Raw genomic sequence first — 17,780 nt, 5'->3', positions numbered from 1 at the left:
TAATTTTTAGAAAGAATATATCTATAATTCTCTTTCTTTTTGCTTTATTTTTCTGTTTGTGCCTGTGCTCATATTTGTTTTGACTGTTTTCTGATAGGTATATCTTTCTTGTATAAGCTTTGTAATATATATTATATTAAAACTTATATTAAATAGAATTAATGGGTTATAAAATAATATAAGAAAGTAATAAATTATATACACGGTAGAATTTAATACTCAAGATATATATTATTTATTAGTCAACCAATAAAGGGTGAGTATGCACAATGAGCAAAACATATATAGTTTAACCAATAAGTAATGAGTATGCGCAATGAGTAAAGTACATATAGTTTAACCAATAAGTAATGAGTATGCGCAATGAGTAAAGTACATATAGTATAACCAATAAGTAATGAGTATATACGATTATTAACTACATTAAACTCTTGACTGCAAACTAAAGTAAACTTGTACGATTACTAAAATATGTATTTTTAGTCAACCAATAAATAATACATATGCATCATTATTAAGAACTATATATCTTTGCAAACCAGTAAAGCATGTGGCTTCACTATGAGTAAGAAATATTTTATTAGTCAAAAGACTAGTAGATATGCAAGATTAAGCAAAACTATATTCTCAGTTAACCAATAGAGAGTAAATATTCATATTCATAAGACATATATTTTTAGTCAACCAATAAATAATAAATGTATATCATAATTAAGAACTGTATTTTTTGCTAACCAATAAAGAATGCAGCCTCAAGATTTGTAAAGTTGTTTTGCAGCTAAATCAAGAAAGGTGCATATGCAGGATGAATGAGAATTACAATTTCAGTTAACCAATAAAAAAAAGAATATATAATATCAGCAGTATGATTCTGTCCGGATCGGCCGCCTATTACATTCGATCTGGACTGAATGGATATTTCCGACAATCTCGGACCACCAGAATCCAAAAGAAAATAATATCGTAAAAACATATACAATAGTAATAATAACTTTACTTTCTTATCAATATAAAGCTTTTATCATATATCTCTCAAATAATTTCAAATAACCCATATATTTTGTCTCCTCAAGATTCTAATTAAAATTATATTGGTTTTAAGCTATAGATAATGATACAATATACATTTTAATATATCCTTATAACTGATTTGTTCTACGATATATATATATATATAGTAATTATTCACAATTACATGGTTCTTTTTTTTGTTAATACTTTAAATGTATGATAGGCACTATATATATATATATATATATATTCATACAGTTGAAGTTATGTTTTCTAGTATGTTTAATATATGCAGTACTATCTAGGTGCGGACCCTTTTTTTACAATTACACTCGGTAGAATTTAATCAAAGAATAATAATATACAGAATATTATTATCGAGTTATTTTGAAACAGTCGGTATTTATTGTCAAAATTTTACCCTATAACTATATATATAAATTGCTATTGTATCTTGAATATACTATTAGGTATATATATATATATCTTCTTCTTCTTCTCTTCAACATACACTGATACAGACATACACCAGAAATCACTATCGATCTATATATTTATATATAGCTCTTACTTTATTTTAGATATACTGTTCAACCTATTTTCTTTCTTCCCTTCAACACACGTACACACACACGCACACGCACATGCACACGCACATGCACACACTCAGAGATCTCTCTACCAGTCAATTGGCTGCACCAATACAAAATATACGATATTATCTATTTCGTTTTATGTCTTTTTACAAACTAAGGGTGCTAATTGGTAATTCGGACAGTGTGCGCTTTTTTGTAAACTGGTATTACCAATCGGTGGTGCAGACAGCCTTTGTGTACCCGATTGTAAAAGAACCATAGCAGTGCCCATCGACAGGGACACTGTTATCCATATGGAGGTTGAAATACCATTTAGTATTCACTCAAAACTATTCGGAGAGAAGTGTGTATTAAAATAACCTTTGCTGTACCGCAACCAAAACAAAAAAAAAATATATTTTTTTAACGATGGCTTGAATTTTCTTTCGACATTCCCAACATTCCGCCATCCCAGTTGAGGATCTTCATTCCTGTTGGGGATCGACATTCATATTGTATTGCAACTCAAAGTGGACCAAAAGCGACGCAATACAAAAAGGAAGCGCACTCTTTTTAAAAAAAACCAAAATATTCTTTATTTTATTTTTTAGACGGCTGTCCATGGTATATACAAGTCGAGCAAAAAATAAGCCCTCGGTCATACCTTCGTGTCCCTATAAACTGCTCAACGCTTTAAAACCGACACCAATAAATAAAAAAAATCTATTACGCCTAGCAACACCAGCTTCACAACACTATCAAAATTGACATCAACAACCATAATATCCTTTTATTCTACTATCACTGAAAAATAAAAATTGAAATAATAGCCATATAATAAAACTTCAAAACTCAAAAGCCATACACTATATTCTTTTATATTTGAAGTGCTATATACCACTGTTCTCAGAACTACCTTCAAACTCTTGCACGCACATAACACTTGTATGCTTATGCTTCCAAGACTGTCTGCAGTGACAATGACCCTAGCCTATCATACATATTCTCCAAAGCTTCCGACTTTTACTATATCTTTAAATAACTGGTTCTAGACCAAACAGAAATCACCCATCACAAAGTCCTACCATAGTAATCTCTCTTTATAGGCGCACACAATAATCCTCAAGTCTATAATAATAATAAAATTGTTACACACCCTAATTCTCAAACCTGTCTTATATATAAAAAAAAATTCTTACACACTGCCTCCGTCTATCTCACTATTCTGCACTCTTTACACAATACAAATACTCTACTATCAAAACCTTCTCAATATTTTTAAAATAAAATTGCTGTTACAATTCACTCTCATTCTTCTTCAGCCTTTCACTTTAATCAATTCGACTCTGCCTCCACCTACCCTATTTATTTTACTATATGTGCACTTAATTTAATTATCTTTCCATTCAGATAAATTTTACCTATTTACTTTTTTTTTCTGTCAATGTCAAAGACATCCAAAACACGGCTTAAATATATACCAGTAAACAGACACTCCATAGGTTTATATTTATTTGGTATAATTAAGTCAAATCTCATTTTTACTTTTAATCTTATTTCTATTCCAGTATTTTAAAATATGTTACTCTACAATCATATTTAAATTACTTGGTTTCATGAAGTGTGGGTACTTCATATAAAGTTTTCGTGCTTTAAACAAAAACATCAGGTCATTTGTATTATGAGTGTGATGTACACAAAATAAATTAATAAGTAATATTTATGTGTACAGGCTTTTAATTATGTTATAGATTCTATTATAATTATCAGTTTAGACTGTTACGCAATTAAGAGGAGTACTAACTCTGATGTTACGGAAAGTATATCCGAAGTTAATATATATGTAATCTATACATGAGTAAATTATAAAACACACTTCACTACGGCGGGATGAATGGCAGTTGGGCCGAAAGTAGGCACATAACTGCCATTTTTTTGGTCGAAACCCAATAAAATCTCCGCCGTTTGTTGTAAGATGGTAATGTCATTCGTAGCAATTTAAAAAAGTAACATGAAAACACTTTTTTTGTTGCTGTACAATATTTTCAATACTGTAAAAAATGTTTGTAAGTTGTAATGACCACTTTGAGTATTGAAATATATGTTTTATTGAATATCAAAGATGTCAACAATTATTAAGATTAATAATTTTTGGAATGTGTAAACGAAATGGTAACATAACTGCCATTTTTTTATTTTTTAAACTACATTCTTTTTTTTTTAGATATTCTTTTTATCTTGATGAATTGGCAATTTGATTTTATTTAAATCGCGTAATGGTGTATAGAGCATATAGGGAATGAAGAGAAAAGCATAAGGTGTATAGAGAATAGAAAAAAAACCAGAGTATATAAAGAAGAAAAGAAAGACGGGGCATATAGAGATTAAAAAAAACATAAGAAATAGAGAAAATTAAAAAAAGAATATAAGATACAAGGATGATATAAAAAATATAAAAGATATAAGGATATAGAGCATATAGAAAAATAAGATAAAAATAAAAAGGATTACAGAATGGAAAGATTGCCTTTAGTAATGCGCATGTTGTTGTTAAAGATATAATAGGGCGCAATTACATAAAACTGGTTTCCATTCGGTGGGTATTGGACCAGACCAACTTGATGACAAATGTCATTTACACTTATAACTGCATAAGTCGGTTGCGTTTGGTGGCCTAGTGTATGGGTGCTTTGTGACCGTTGTTTGACGATAGGTACTGATGAGTCATGACCAGCCGCGTCATGTTCCTTCATGACCTCCACGAAAGCAAGAAAGTGTGGGAAGCCATAGAAATCTACATGCTGAAAGTAGAACTGTACTGTACCGACGAGCCAGCTGTGAACAATTACATTACGGTTGCTAAAATAAATAAATAAATAGAATGTAAGCAACTTTTGATTGTATATCGAAAAATACTATACTTACTTTCTATAGGGGCAAGTAAACATCATGTAATGGTTGCCACGGCTGGTCTCGTTTTTCTTTCTTTGGTACATGCATGAGGAATATACAGTCGAGTCCATCCACAGACGTGCAGCTACAACAACAACAGAGTCACCAAACTCGTGGCCAGTCAAGCCTGTTGTTCTCCAGTAGTATTTCAATAAAGCTTCCTTCACACTAGGGTCGCCTACACCTTCCACCGAATCATCGTTCAAATTAACAAACTGATGAAATGGCTCCCACAACTGCGCACCACTAGGATCATTAGGAAGGTCCATGTAGCTCTCTCTTCCATATGGCTTTGGCCGAATGAGGTTGATTTCATCACAGATGTTGATTGCCGTGCTGGTATAATTGTGAATCGCAAATCGCTCGACGAGAAAACTGGCGTTTCGGCCACCCTTTGATTTGGACTTTATCAATTTCGAGAAGACGCCAATTACTCTCTCCATTGAGCGAGTGGAGTAGCATCGCAGAGGGCCTTGCTGCTTGATGATATAGGGTATATGGACCAGATAATGTTGCACTGGTCGGAAAACACTATGAGACAGGGTATTATTCTGGACTTGTTGGTATAAAAACGAGTGCCAGTGCTTGAAGTATCTATTATTAATATTTAAAAAATGGTAACAATCAGCTATTTGTAATGATAATATATGAGACGTATAATAACTTACGACTCCATCTCATCAAGCAATTCTGATGTCAACGTCCATTGCAAGACAAGCGTGCAACCTTTCACGAGAGATAATAGAGCTGTTTTGACAGCCCTATTTGGTAAATAAGGCACGACCAAAGTGGGGACAAGGTATAAGAGAAAGTCAAGCCAGTCCACTGCGCGAGTACCATCGATCTTGGCAAATACGTTGTCGAAACTGCCTTGAAATGAGGTGGGTATATATTTTCGTGAGCTGGTGATACAGTTTCCGATTGTTACAAGGTCTGCTCTTGGTATATGAAAAGGGTATTCGGTGGTATTGAGGGTATTGTCTGGATGGGTATAATAAAATTTGGTTTCCTTTGTGAGGGTGATGGTAATCAGGTCATACACAAGCTTTCCAATCCCTCTTGCAATTAAATGAAGTTTATCTAATGCAAAAAATGATGATCCAGAGAAGGTTGAGAGTTGGGTATATATGCTCGGCTGGTATATGTTCTTCGACTATTACAAGCAGTTATTTAGTATGAAAAAAAGATGGCTAATTGAACATTTGTATACTTACAGGGTTGCCTACTTTGAAGTCTTCCAAAGGTCTTAACCGGGCGGAAATGTCATCAAAGTACATGCCATGCCATCTGTTAGTAGGGCATTTGCCTTTGGTCTCACAAAAACGGCAACCAAATAAACTTGTATGGGAACCAATGTGGGCCATATCAGCTACAGCTGGAATATCGCCAGAAGCAAGCAGAAGATAGACCTTGGATCTGCAAAGCTCCACTCCATTGTGCTTGACAACCAAGCCATGTGCCTCAAGATCTCGCAATTCATTGATGATGGGTATAAGAAAGGAGTCCAAATGAGTTGGCTTCTTGGGGCCAGGCAAGATTGCCAGTTGCAAAAGGTATTTGTTGGTATATCTAAGTATTTTATTAGTAATTTTTTTTTTAAAAAAAATGTAATAATAATAATAAATAGTAATAAATTAATTAATTACCTGATGGATGGGTCTAGGTTGAATATTATGCAATGGATGATGGTATATGAGTTTTTGCCTTTCTTTTGATTGACAAACCCATCGGTATAAAGCCTAATGGCAATATCATCGGGATTGGAGAACAGGCCCTGCTGCACCAACTGCTTGTAATTGTCACCATCAAAAATGTCGGTTAGCTGACCAGCTACAGATTCCTGGTTTGCTCTGTAACAGAGGAGTTCTCTTGTGGCTGGATCTGCCAACATTTGAGAAAGCATATCCCCAACTGACATAAGTTTCATACTGGCGGCTGGTGTCTGACTTTGATCGGGATCAGTCTTGTATCGCGGTTTGCCGCAGTCAACACAAGATTCCTGGTCGTCATTAATGCCATACAATCGACAACCACTAGAGCAGACATCATACTCATGGCCCTTGACACTTGACTTTGACTTGAGCAAAGCATCAACAGTTTTGCCATGACTGATCTTAGCCCCAGGTTCTAAAAAAAACGATATCACTACATGTTAGTGAGCTGGAATTAAAGTACAAGGTAACAGAAAATATAATATTTTACCCATCATTATATCATCATGGTCTCGGATGACAGTGTTTATAAATTGAACAATGTCTCTATATGCTGCTCTAGCAATTCTATGCTGTAGCATCAATTGAGACAGATGAATACTCATCAACTTGGCCTTGGTAAAAGTATTTGTACTGATTCGGCTGCTGTTGTAAATGTGAGCTTCACCCTCACTGTCCTCAAAATTACATGCGCACTTATATGAAATAGTATTATCAAGCTCCATGGACTCCATAGTATATTCTGTAATACATTATTTAGTAATTGGAAAATAAATAATACAATTACAGCTCTTTTCATTACCTGAATTGCTAACAGATTCATCTTCATTACTAGTATCATTTTCGTCATGGTACATGTCAACATCATCCAGAATAGACTGGTCAATTTCAGTCATTGTTGCTGAATCTCCTCTGTGAATTCTCTTGTGGTTTTGCAGCTTCTGGTAGTTATCAAAAAACAAGACACATTGATCACATTAGTATTGCTGTGTAGATATTCTATCTCTCTGCTGGCTGACGTTGGAAGAAGACATATTGGTTGGGTTGGTACGTATGTAATATATAAAATAAAGCTGCGAAGAGGATTTTGGTGCTATTTATTAAATGTAAAAGACATCTTTATATACTCTTTATTTTTTAACCAAAATGCTTGCGGCTCTTTTTCTTTTTCTCTCTCATAATGATGATATAGCAATGATTACAGTAATGTCAATGCTAGGTGAAACACCTGTCAGTAAATAATTCCCGTGGTTGGAAAGATTCTTCTTCATTAATAATTATGATGTAAGTTAAAATACTTCTTGGTTGACAAGGGGGTACCATTAAAAGAGCACCGGTGAAACAGACACGTACTCTTTACTTGTGAGCGATTAGATATTCTTTGGGCTTTATAAAAAGGTATATGTATATTTAGGATAATTAATGACCAAATAATTTATGTTTTTTTTTAAATAAATTATCAATTACTCTCTAATACCAAAAGCAAAGAAAAACAGCCTTCTAATAATTAACAGTTAAAAAAAAGTAGTACTGTCTAAACACATTGGTAGAAAAGACATATTTATATTATCTGTGTTGTACTAATAATATTTTTGAGATAGTGAATATATATTTAGCTAATAGCATTATTTTCTTGTTTATGTATAAAACTTAAAGAAATAGATATAGATAATGAGGGCTATAGTCTGATACTCTTTTACTGACATCATCAAGATAAGCACTACTGATCGAAAGGGGTGTTAATTGAAAGTGCCGATGTGAGTTAAAGCACACCTTTTTCAAAAATGTACAGTTTCAGTCAAAAATGCCCCTTGGTAAATAATAGTAATGACAGTTAAAATTATTTTTACCTTTGATGACAGCATCAATCAAAACGCGTTTTAGTCGATAATGATAATAAGTATGATATGAACTTGAGTATCATAACATTTACTTTAATGTTGATAAAAAGGGGCTAATTAACTATATGATGTTCAGATGTTATATAGCTACTGTAGAGTATATTTAAAGTTATAATTTTAACTGGTACAGGGTTTTGTCATCGAGAACTTTAACCAAATTTCATGCTATATCTGCAATATGTATAGAGTTATATTATTATATCATATACTTTAAAACGTTTAATATGTAGACGGTGCAAAGTATGAACATTTATACATATAATATTGATTTAAAGTCTAATTCATTTTATCTTTATATTTCTTACAGTTTTGTTGTGTTGACACAAAAAGACTGTATCATGTTCACATGAGCTACTGCAGACAGGTGCAGACAGGTGCATACAAGTGCATAAGCATCCCTTCTTTTATATGTTTTGTTTGTACATCTGTCTGTATCTTTTTCATATAAATAGCTATCAATTGCTTGTAATAAATCGTTGCCTTTCTCAAACTCAAATCGCTCTTATTCTACTTGTCTAAACTATCATCTTTTCTTTTCAACTCACTGCTTATAGCTAAAAAAAAACTTAAACATGTCCAATATTAACACAACTCTCCTCAACTCAATTCAAAAGATTGAGGTTGATCTTGCCGAAATCAAGCAAGCATTGCGCGAGCTTCAAAGGCAATTCAGCAATCAATTTGTGCCAGCAGTCAGTGCGGAAGATCTAACTACAATGCAACAAAGCATTATTGAGCAGAGTTGTAAGTCATATATATTCTGTGCTTAGATGTTCATTTATTCTATTAATATTGTCATACATTTTTTGTAGCTCTTGAGCACATTGCCAAGTCTGTGAAAAGAGCCCAGCTCACAGAGTACCCTGATCAGCTCGGTAAGTGAGTAATCAATACTGGCGGCGAGTTCAAAGGAAAAAACGAAGCACAAAAATACAATCTGTTGCTTCAGATTCTTCACGAGCAGGACTGGAAGGCGCGCTGCAAAGAAGTTCCACAAGGGCAGCCTTTGCCCCCATTAGTCCCTCTTTCAGACCATGATTTGACAGTAAAAAGACTGCATCTCAAAACATTAGGCCGTATGGTAAAGCATGATATCACTGACAAAGACTATCCTGCGGTCTCAAAAGAATGGAAGAATATCCCAGAGAAAAACAGGGAATACTACATGATGCATTTGGAGAGGTTGGCGAAGAATGGTGGATTGCACATCCACCAATGTAAAAGAATGTGGTGTGCAAGAAGCCTTCTTTGGGAAAGCTTCAAGAGCAACAACCAGACGCACAAGAGAAGAATGGCAGAGAAGAACAAAGTAAGTTTATCAATTAACAAATCTATATATTGTAAACTTTAATTAACATCATTTCCTTTTATTATGCTATAGACACAGCAAGACATAAGTGATTCTTTGCTTTCTTCTCCTGATATGTCAGAAACTGGTGATGTTGAGTCGCCCATAATGGCAGATGTGCTGTAAGTTACCATTGTTGCTTTTTCTCATGCGCTGTTAATACAAAACTAATATAAACTTCTTACTCTTTTATGTAGGTCTCCTCCACCCACAGCAAGTGTCAAGCCTGCTCGCAAGAGAAGCCGAAGATCGTAGTTTGGCTGCTGTGATTGGCCGAGTTTGATTTTTTTAGTCTGTCTTTAGTGCATTTTTTTTCTTATCTCGTCATTTTTCTTTTTATGTTTTTTATTCCTTTTTTCTTTCATATAAAAAATTTATTGACCTCTTTCATATGATTGCTAATGTTGTGATTACAAGAATTTGAAGCTAATGTACAGCATCTACAATTCCGCTACATTCAAATATAAAAGGAAACAGTATATAGCCTTTTTTTTGGGAAAAAAATTAATAGTAATATTTTTGTACTGATATATTATACTTGGGAGTCGTTCTATTATATGTAAGTATATTGAGTAGAATAAACACGTTAAGCTTTCTAACAAGATGCTCATTCCAGTTGTATGAATCAGATTCGAATTAGCTTCATGTTACATGACTTGAATCTTTGCTCAAGTTTTTCTTCTTCTACGATAACGACTTTCTATAGTGCTTATGTTTTATTGCTTTTCTTATATATAGATCTTAAATATTAATACATTCTTTAATATATATATATATTCTTAGAGTAAACGCTTATTTTACTGAACAAGTAAGCATATTATATAAAGGTAAGCATTATAATAATATTATATCTATTTATTTATTTTAAGTTTTTTCTCTAATATTAGTATATTTGTAGAAATCGGTAAAAAATAATAAGTGCTATCTAAGATATATTAGAATACCCAAAGTATATGAAATACAATTTGAATAGTAGTGTTTTACTGCATACGTTTTGCAGTAGCTAAACAGAACCATTTTTTATTGCGAGTGGCCAATGGAATTGTTTTTTCATTATTACTATTATTATTATCATTTTCATTTAATAAAACATGCATTGAAATAAAGATTCAATTCAATTAAACCCGATTCAATATTGTATAATAAAAAACAGACCATTCTGTTAAAGTTGCAAAGGAAAAACAAGAGGTTGTGCTAGAATTGAAAGCAATAGAACAAAAGAAAGAATGTAATAGAGGAAAGGAAGGACACTTGATTTTTTTTTTGAAAAATGGTAATAGTGCCTGTTTTGGCTTTTTACATAATAAATAACTGCCATTTTTTACTATGTAAAAAATGGTAACAGTGCCTGTTTTGGCCTTATACAGAGTCATAACTGCCATTTTTTATTAAGTAAAAAATGGCAGTTATGTTACCAAAGTGGTAACATGTTACCATTTTCTCCACCGTAGTGCTTTATTCTATAAATGGTATCCCAGTCCATTGAAATGGCTTAGGATTTATAGCTTGAGTACAAACTAAATAATTATTTCCATATCATTGTGTAGCTTCAGAATCTCTAACTAACCAGTTATGTTTAAAGTAAACTCAAGAACTAATATGATGCATATACAATAACAATATATAAAATACATGTTTTTTGAAATCTTATTCATTCCAAAGCCAGTCCCTGTTTTATTTTATTAATCAATGCCCTTTAACTAGTACATGGTCTTTTTTATAATCCTTCTTCTTCTTTTACATTACTGTTTAATTCATTATACTTCTACTTTTTGCTTTTTTATACAATTTAATTTTAACACTTGAGATCATATATTTATACTGGTCTTCAAGCAAAATATATTTAAGTAAGTTACTCTATAGTACATATATAATATGTTGACCAATTATATTTTGTTATCTAATTCTTTTTGTTTATTTTTTGATAATCGATAGAATTTTTCAAAAGACAAAAATCTATTATGCGTGGATGAAAGCGACTATAATAATTACAAGTTTAACAAAGAGATTAATGCTGATAATCATTTAGTACTCAGTGTTTTTTATATAACAGCTCTACTCAGTAAACAAATAGGTATAATGGTTTTAGCTGAAAAGATTAAGTCTAACATTAAAAAATCAAATGTGAAATAAAATGTGAAGGTTCTTTTTTAACAATACATTTTTAGGGATTTCACGGTCTTTCTATCAGTAATAAACCGAGTTTCAAATGTTTTATTTAAATATGTGTTATGAGTAAACTGGATACGATAATGAGTTAAATAGCAATAGTGTATTTATCTTGAGAAATTGCTATATATTATAAGTGAGGTAAACGAATGACATTAAAGGGAATAATAGATACTGCACATAATGTTTTACTTAATAAAGAATATAACAATGTCTTATAGCAATATGTGAGTTTCATGTTTTAAAGATTTCTTTTGATTGATAGCTAGCTGTAACCTAGGAAAATCTGTATTAATCTTCTGAATTATGGCCCTGTCAGAACAAGAGACAATTATATAATTTTTTTTGGATTATGTAATTAGCTTTCTCTTAATTAAAAAGCCCTGTCTGTAGGCATTAACCTGTGGTTTCTTTTAAAAATTATCTTTTACAAGGAAAAACTTTAAAAAGAAGCATGTATATAAGTTCATTTATTTTTTTAGGTTTAACACATTATAAGGCTCGTTTTATCTAAGTTGCACATACATTGTCTTCTGTAATCTTTACAGAAATGAATAAACATTGAAAATAATGAAAAGGAAAGAAGACTATCTATCTATAAATAAAATAAACACATACTAAAAAGGATTTAATTTAATGAAATAAAAAAAAGTGTAAAAAAAGGTTAAAATTTAATAATCAAACAAAAAAGTTAAATTTCTTTATTATTATTGAGGTATACAAATAAATTTCAGAAAGAGAACAATAGGTACTGTGAGAGTGTTATTTATTTAAGAAAGAAGATCATAGCTGTTTATATAGACATTTGGTTATCTAATTTAAGATCTCTATTAGTTAGAGCATCTGCAGCAGTAGCATTTCTATTAGCATTAATTTAAGTGCTCATAAGCCACATCTGAGGTTTAAATCAGTAAAAATATTGAGGGTAAAATATCAGTAGCATAATAAAAAGAAGCATTTAGATAATTATACTATCTGGTATAGTCTTCTTCACTAGTAAAATTCATTATTATTAGATATTTTTCTTTTATATTTAATATAAAAAATACAAGTTAAATGTTCTCGAGACTATCAGCTTTGTAGTGAGCATAATTTTTGTGAGTTTTTGTAAGTGTTGCTATATACTATTATTCGATTTAAAGAAAAAAATAACAAAGAAAAACGATTTAAATACTCGGCAAGTTTTTAAAATGAGCATCTATTTCCATGCTCAAGGTCATAAAAATCATGGAGCATGTAAATACATGCTGTCGGAAATGCTACTGCTGCAGACGATTTTTTTGAAAAGCATTTACAAAAAGCACTTAAATTGGGAAAAACTAAATTTAAATGCTACTGCTGCAGATGCTCTTAATGGTTGGTTATCACTGAAGCAGTGTGAAGTGTACCAGTGCCTGGTATGTGTTATGTTCCTGAGATGTGACCCTGCCAGGTTCATTAGCAATTGTAGTATCCGTTCTGGATTGTGGAGTTTGTATTTCACTCAATTGTGGTGTGTATACTATAATTATTATTACTATTTATTATAAGTATTTGTTTTTATAATTTATATATTGTAAAACACGGAAATATAAATATAATATATCTATAATAGCTTCAATAGAACTCTTATTAATTCTCAATAAGTTGTTATATGTTTTTTTTATAATAGTGTCTTACTTTTTTTATTTTCCAACTTGATAAGATTTTTACTTTTTGTTATATTTCATTTAAATTTATTTGAAAATCTCATATAAATCAAGGATATATATATTTTATTAAACTTGACAAGATATGGCTGTAATATTAAAGATATATTTTGTTCTCAGTCTATTCTTATAATTCCCGATCAGGAAGCATATTGCCCCAATTGACATTTCATATCAAATCCGTGCCTGATAAAATGGTGTATGTTCTGTCTTTTAATACTACTCAAATGGAGACTGAAAACATCACTTTCCCACTGCAGGAGTAATGGTCGGATTTCTATTTTTGAGCTAATTCATACTCCGAAAATTCGATATAATTAAAATCCCGCCGCTTCTCTTAGCCCATTCGTTTTTTATCGTCTCTAGCTCTTTAACACACTTGTTTTCAGCAAAAACGAATTACTAGAACGCAAGTTAATCAAACATTTGATTGAATTATATAAAGTACAAGGATATAAATTTGGGTCAATTAAAGCTGCGGTTATAATTTATTTGTTTTTGGTTTTGTGGTACAATGATCTAATATAATATTTTAAGGAATAACGTCTGATTTTTTATAATAGTTATGCTGGGAAGGATATAAAATACTGGTATAGCATAAATGTAAGTAGAAATGTGGTAATAGATGTGGGATAGATGTACATATACATAATTTTGTGTGGCTACGAGTGTATCATTTTGAATAGAGCAAGTCCATCAGTTTCTACACACGGATTTTATCATTTACTAAATTTTCTTTTTTGTATTGTGGCTGAACTTTCAGTTTCAAACCCCTGTTTTTCGATAAGCAATGATTTTATAGAAGCTACATAAGATCCAACGCTGTGCATTTTCAGTTCTGGCAGTATCAATTAAATACAAAAAAAAATAACTACTGAAGTTGCTCTTAATTTGTGTCTCTGAACCATTCTCCATTATTACCAATTTTAGACTTTAAAAGTAACATGCACCCAACACGTCCAGTAACAACAACAACCACTCAGAGTACATTTAGAAGATGATGATGTGAGACAATATATCAGTTGGGATCTTCTTGTTATAATTTAAGAAAATAATTATCAAGAGAATTTTAATTAAATGTGTTTCTTTTTATATAATACAACTTCAATTACAGAGGTAATGTCGAATGACAATGACATAAAGATTGGCTTTGGAGATGATGTTGATATTGAATATCAGGTTGAAGGTATCCATAGTATTTTTATTAAAGTTGTATACTTGTTTATAATATCTAATAATTTGATTCTTTTTTACTCGACAATACAGCCAAAGACTTACCTCTTTTTGCCATTGATTCCTTGTTTAATTCTGAAAGCAAAGATGAGGATGCCATTGTAGCAGTTATTTTGGATATTTCTGACAGTGAATCTGAAGATGTTAGGGGTTAGTACAAAAAGTACATGGAATTAACAAATACAGCATACATATATATATATATATTTAAATAGAACACTTTTCTCTGTTTGATATGCCAGCCGATCCAACCCATGCTTTCAATGTTTTGTTTGCTGTCTTATTCATATCTAAATATACTGTCAATTCTACTGGTGCTGTCCTGTTGAAGTTCTTTAATGAGGTATTGGCGCATTTTGGACAGTCTTTTCATGTTTCCTCAGTACAAACAGTGTAAACTCTATGACCGGTCTTGGCAATGTGACTCGAAATGTCTAGCGGTTTGTAGCATGTGGCGATCATAAAAAAAAGTATACGGGGAGTCCGATGTAGTTCCAGAGTGTTGTAATTTCGAGACACTTTCTGGTAGAGAATGCAGAAATACTTTTTTTCTTTGCAACATCAAGATCCTTGAGTATCCCAACAAGGATCTACATGTAAAGCTCCACAATCAAACCATTGTCTATACCTTTTGCTGCCCTAGATTCGAAGACATCATAAACTATTGGAGAAACAGATCACACGTTCCAGACATGAAATTTGAGATTCACGATGGTGCATAGTGAAATAATCCAAAAGACGGTAATATTTTACTATCTGTGAATCATGAGTGCTCCATTATGCCTGCCATGAACATCCATTCGTTTCAGCCTTTTGATGGGGTCGGTTGTCCCTGTAGTGCAATATATCTTTGTATCAACAACTTGCCCACACCAGAACGGTACAATAAAGGAGAATGCTGTCTTCGTTGGTCTCATTCCAGGGCCCAAGAAAGTAAAGGCGAGCAGAATCAATCACTATCTCTATCTCCTCGTCGTGGAACTCATTTACTTTTGTAGTGGTGTGGTGATTCCTACTATCTAGTGTCCATCTTTTGCTATTTTCTGTGCTACTCTAATTCTTGTTGCCTGGAAAAATTGTATGGCCTGGTTTACTTCAACCTCGTTGAATGCACTGTCATCGATTCGATGTATAGCCTGTATATCAGTACAGCGAAGAGAATAATGGAGAAATGGGTATCTTCTGGTCTCATCACAGATACACACTTGGCTGCAACACGGGTTGATGCTGAAAATGTTTTACTGTAAGAATACTACACATCATTGGGTACAAGGATTGGGAGTGGTTTCCCATTCATGAAGGCAAATGAGTGGAAGTATTAGTGCTTGGTTTACTCTCATGTTCTCCTGTGTAGCTGCTTGTGTGAAGTCCGTCTTGTTAAATGAACAACGTTTGTGAATGCATGCCAATATCTCTCAATGCCAAGTATATACATGGCTCATCTTAATAAGGTCCATAACTCATTAGAGGTTTTCTGCAGAGAGTGTGAGGTGTTATATCAAGCTCCGTTTGGTTCACCAAAGATGCATCTGCATTTACGTTTGCGAGAGACCGTCCTTAGCTTTGGCCCGGTTTACTGCTCTTAGCTGTTTGGTCTCAAAAAATGCAATGGCTTTTCAAAGGATTAAACGACCAATAGAAGAGACAGGTTCGAAATAATGTACATGAAGAAGTGTCTTGAAGATGCATACCAGGGAGACTTTATTCGATTAACTTTGTTTGTGATTCAATTTGGGTATTCGGTAATTATCATTGAGCTCACTACACTGGAAAAATAGGGTAATTTCATCTGGATCAAATGTACCAAAAATGTAGATGATTGAGCCGATATCATCACAATTTTTGTGATATATCATTTTGAGCAATGGTACGATATCATCTATGGTGCTGATGCGTATCATTATAACAACGGGTACACGAAAACCCAATGTAGAACGATTGTCAGTCCACAAATTATAGAAACTGAATAAATATTGTAGTTATGCTTTACTCCTATCGAGCCTACCTCTTTATGTGTTATATTTTGAGGTCTATAAAGAGCTAGCGTCCCATATTATTATTTTTACCGGGTTTTTTTATTGGCTGCAGAAATGCTTTAAAAACTATCAAAGAGATGATTGTAGGTTTTTTACAATATAAAGAAATGATGATAGTTGGTTTTTTATACATGCTCAAAGTGATGAAACTAGGTTTTTTATACACACAAAAGCAATGAAACTAGGTTTTTTTACAATGGAAAAGAGAAACAAAGCATGGGTAGATTTTTATAAACAAGCCTCTTTGGCTTGTTTATTTATTTTACTTTTATTTATTTATTTTTTGGAAAAACATTGGGTTATACATTTTTTGTTCAATTTTGTTTTATTTGATAGGAAAATCTTTTCTAGCTAAAAATCCTAATTTCGCAACAGTTTTGATACTATAGCTATTATAATCGCTAATACTTCTTGCTTGCTATATATAATTTAAAGCCTTCCGGGAGTAGACATGGAATACATACTTTAATACCGGGAATGCTATTAAAAAATGATTAATAGAAAAGAAGAATTAGTAAATGATTTAAATTGAAATTTCTTCATAAATACTTACAAGGCGGAGAAGACTTGACATAAACTTGATATAAACATGTTCTTCAGAATTATCAAGACAATACCAGTAGTCTTTGAATAGAGATACATTCTAAAAATGAATAATTATTAATATTGTGTGTAGTAAAGGCGTATTTATTAAATATATTGTAGTTAACTTACCAAATATTACTGATTATACGTCTTCGTGCATAATATTAGACATAACTAATAAATCATAATAAAAATAAATATATATCTATGAGGAAGACAAAAGAATAATTTGAATTTTTTTTAAGAAAAAAACTTACCATCATGTTCGATTAAGAGATGATGAGACTCAATGGAAATGAGTAGCAATGGCTAGACAAACAATATGATGAGTAACAAAGATCTGTAAGAGAATAATATCTTACCTTGATATATCAGACAGAGTATAGCCAAACAAAGAGACACATATTTGGTATTGAGCTATAAAAGAAAGAAAAAATTATAAGTGAAATTGTAAAAACATAAGCAAAAGAGAAACAAAGAAAATATCAATAATAAATGTTGTTAAAAGAAAAAAAAAGGAAAAAAAAAAGACTTGTCTTAAAATCCAGTTTGACCCTGACAAAATGCGGG

General features: G+C 32.0%; 4 protein-coding genes across 4 annotated transcripts in view; 2 read left to right on the top strand and 2 right to left on the bottom strand.

Moving 5' to 3' along the window:
- Nucleotides 1-4,093: 4,093 nt before the first annotated feature.
- Nucleotides 4,094-7,146, bottom strand: PHYBLDRAFT_166468 (hypothetical protein; the record flags this gene model as incomplete). The annotated part of the gene is made up of 7 exons (XM_018435425.1): nucleotides 4,094-4,445; nucleotides 4,512-5,132; nucleotides 5,207-5,691; nucleotides 5,753-5,825; nucleotides 6,185-6,665; nucleotides 6,741-6,992; nucleotides 7,053-7,146. The coding sequence occupies 7 exons, from the start codon at nucleotides 7,144-7,146 to the stop codon at nucleotides 4,094-4,096; spliced, it is 2,358 nt and encodes a 785-aa protein (XP_018293241.1).
- Nucleotides 7,147-8,723: 1,577 nt separating this feature from the next.
- On the top strand, nucleotides 8,724-9,189 carry PHYBLDRAFT_72036 (hypothetical protein; the record flags this gene model as incomplete). The annotated part of the gene is made up of 3 exons (XM_018442584.1): nucleotides 8,724-8,895; nucleotides 8,964-9,026; nucleotides 9,101-9,189. 3 exons carry the CDS (start codon nucleotides 8,724-8,726, stop codon nucleotides 9,187-9,189), a joined length of 324 nt encoding a protein of 107 aa, XP_018293240.1.
- A 6,179-nt stretch (nucleotides 9,190-15,368) lies between these two features.
- PHYBLDRAFT_71955 (hypothetical protein) lies at nucleotides 15,369-16,175 on the top strand (the record flags this gene model as incomplete). Its single annotated transcript, XM_018442570.1, has 3 exons — nucleotides 15,369-15,522; nucleotides 15,613-15,832; nucleotides 16,016-16,175. The coding sequence occupies 3 exons, from the start codon at nucleotides 15,369-15,371 to the stop codon at nucleotides 16,173-16,175; spliced, it is 534 nt and encodes a 177-aa protein (XP_018293239.1).
- Nucleotides 16,176-16,950: 775 nt separating this feature from the next.
- PHYBLDRAFT_166465 (hypothetical protein) overlaps nucleotides 16,951-17,780 on the bottom strand; it is a gene marked incomplete at both ends in the record, with an annotated part of 2,300 nt that continues 1,470 nt past the window's right edge. Inside the window, 4 exons of the mRNA XM_018435424.1 lie at nucleotides 16,951-17,043; nucleotides 17,179-17,268; nucleotides 17,359-17,384; nucleotides 17,573-17,627. Coding sequence (XP_018293238.1) covers nucleotides 16,951-17,043; nucleotides 17,179-17,268; nucleotides 17,359-17,384; nucleotides 17,573-17,627 — 264 coding nt within the window. The remainder of the gene's footprint in view (nucleotides 17,044-17,178; nucleotides 17,269-17,358; nucleotides 17,385-17,572; nucleotides 17,628-17,780) is intronic.

This window comes from Phycomyces blakesleeanus (genome assembly GCF_001638985.1).
Source record: "Phycomyces blakesleeanus NRRL 1555(-) unplaced genomic scaffold PHYBLscaffold_7, whole genome shotgun sequence".
NCBI lineage: Eukaryota > Fungi > Mucoromycota > Mucoromycetes > Mucorales > Phycomycetaceae > Phycomyces > Phycomyces blakesleeanus.
Note: the sequence above shows the minus strand (reverse complement) of the source record. Positions and strands in the feature narration are given on the sequence as shown.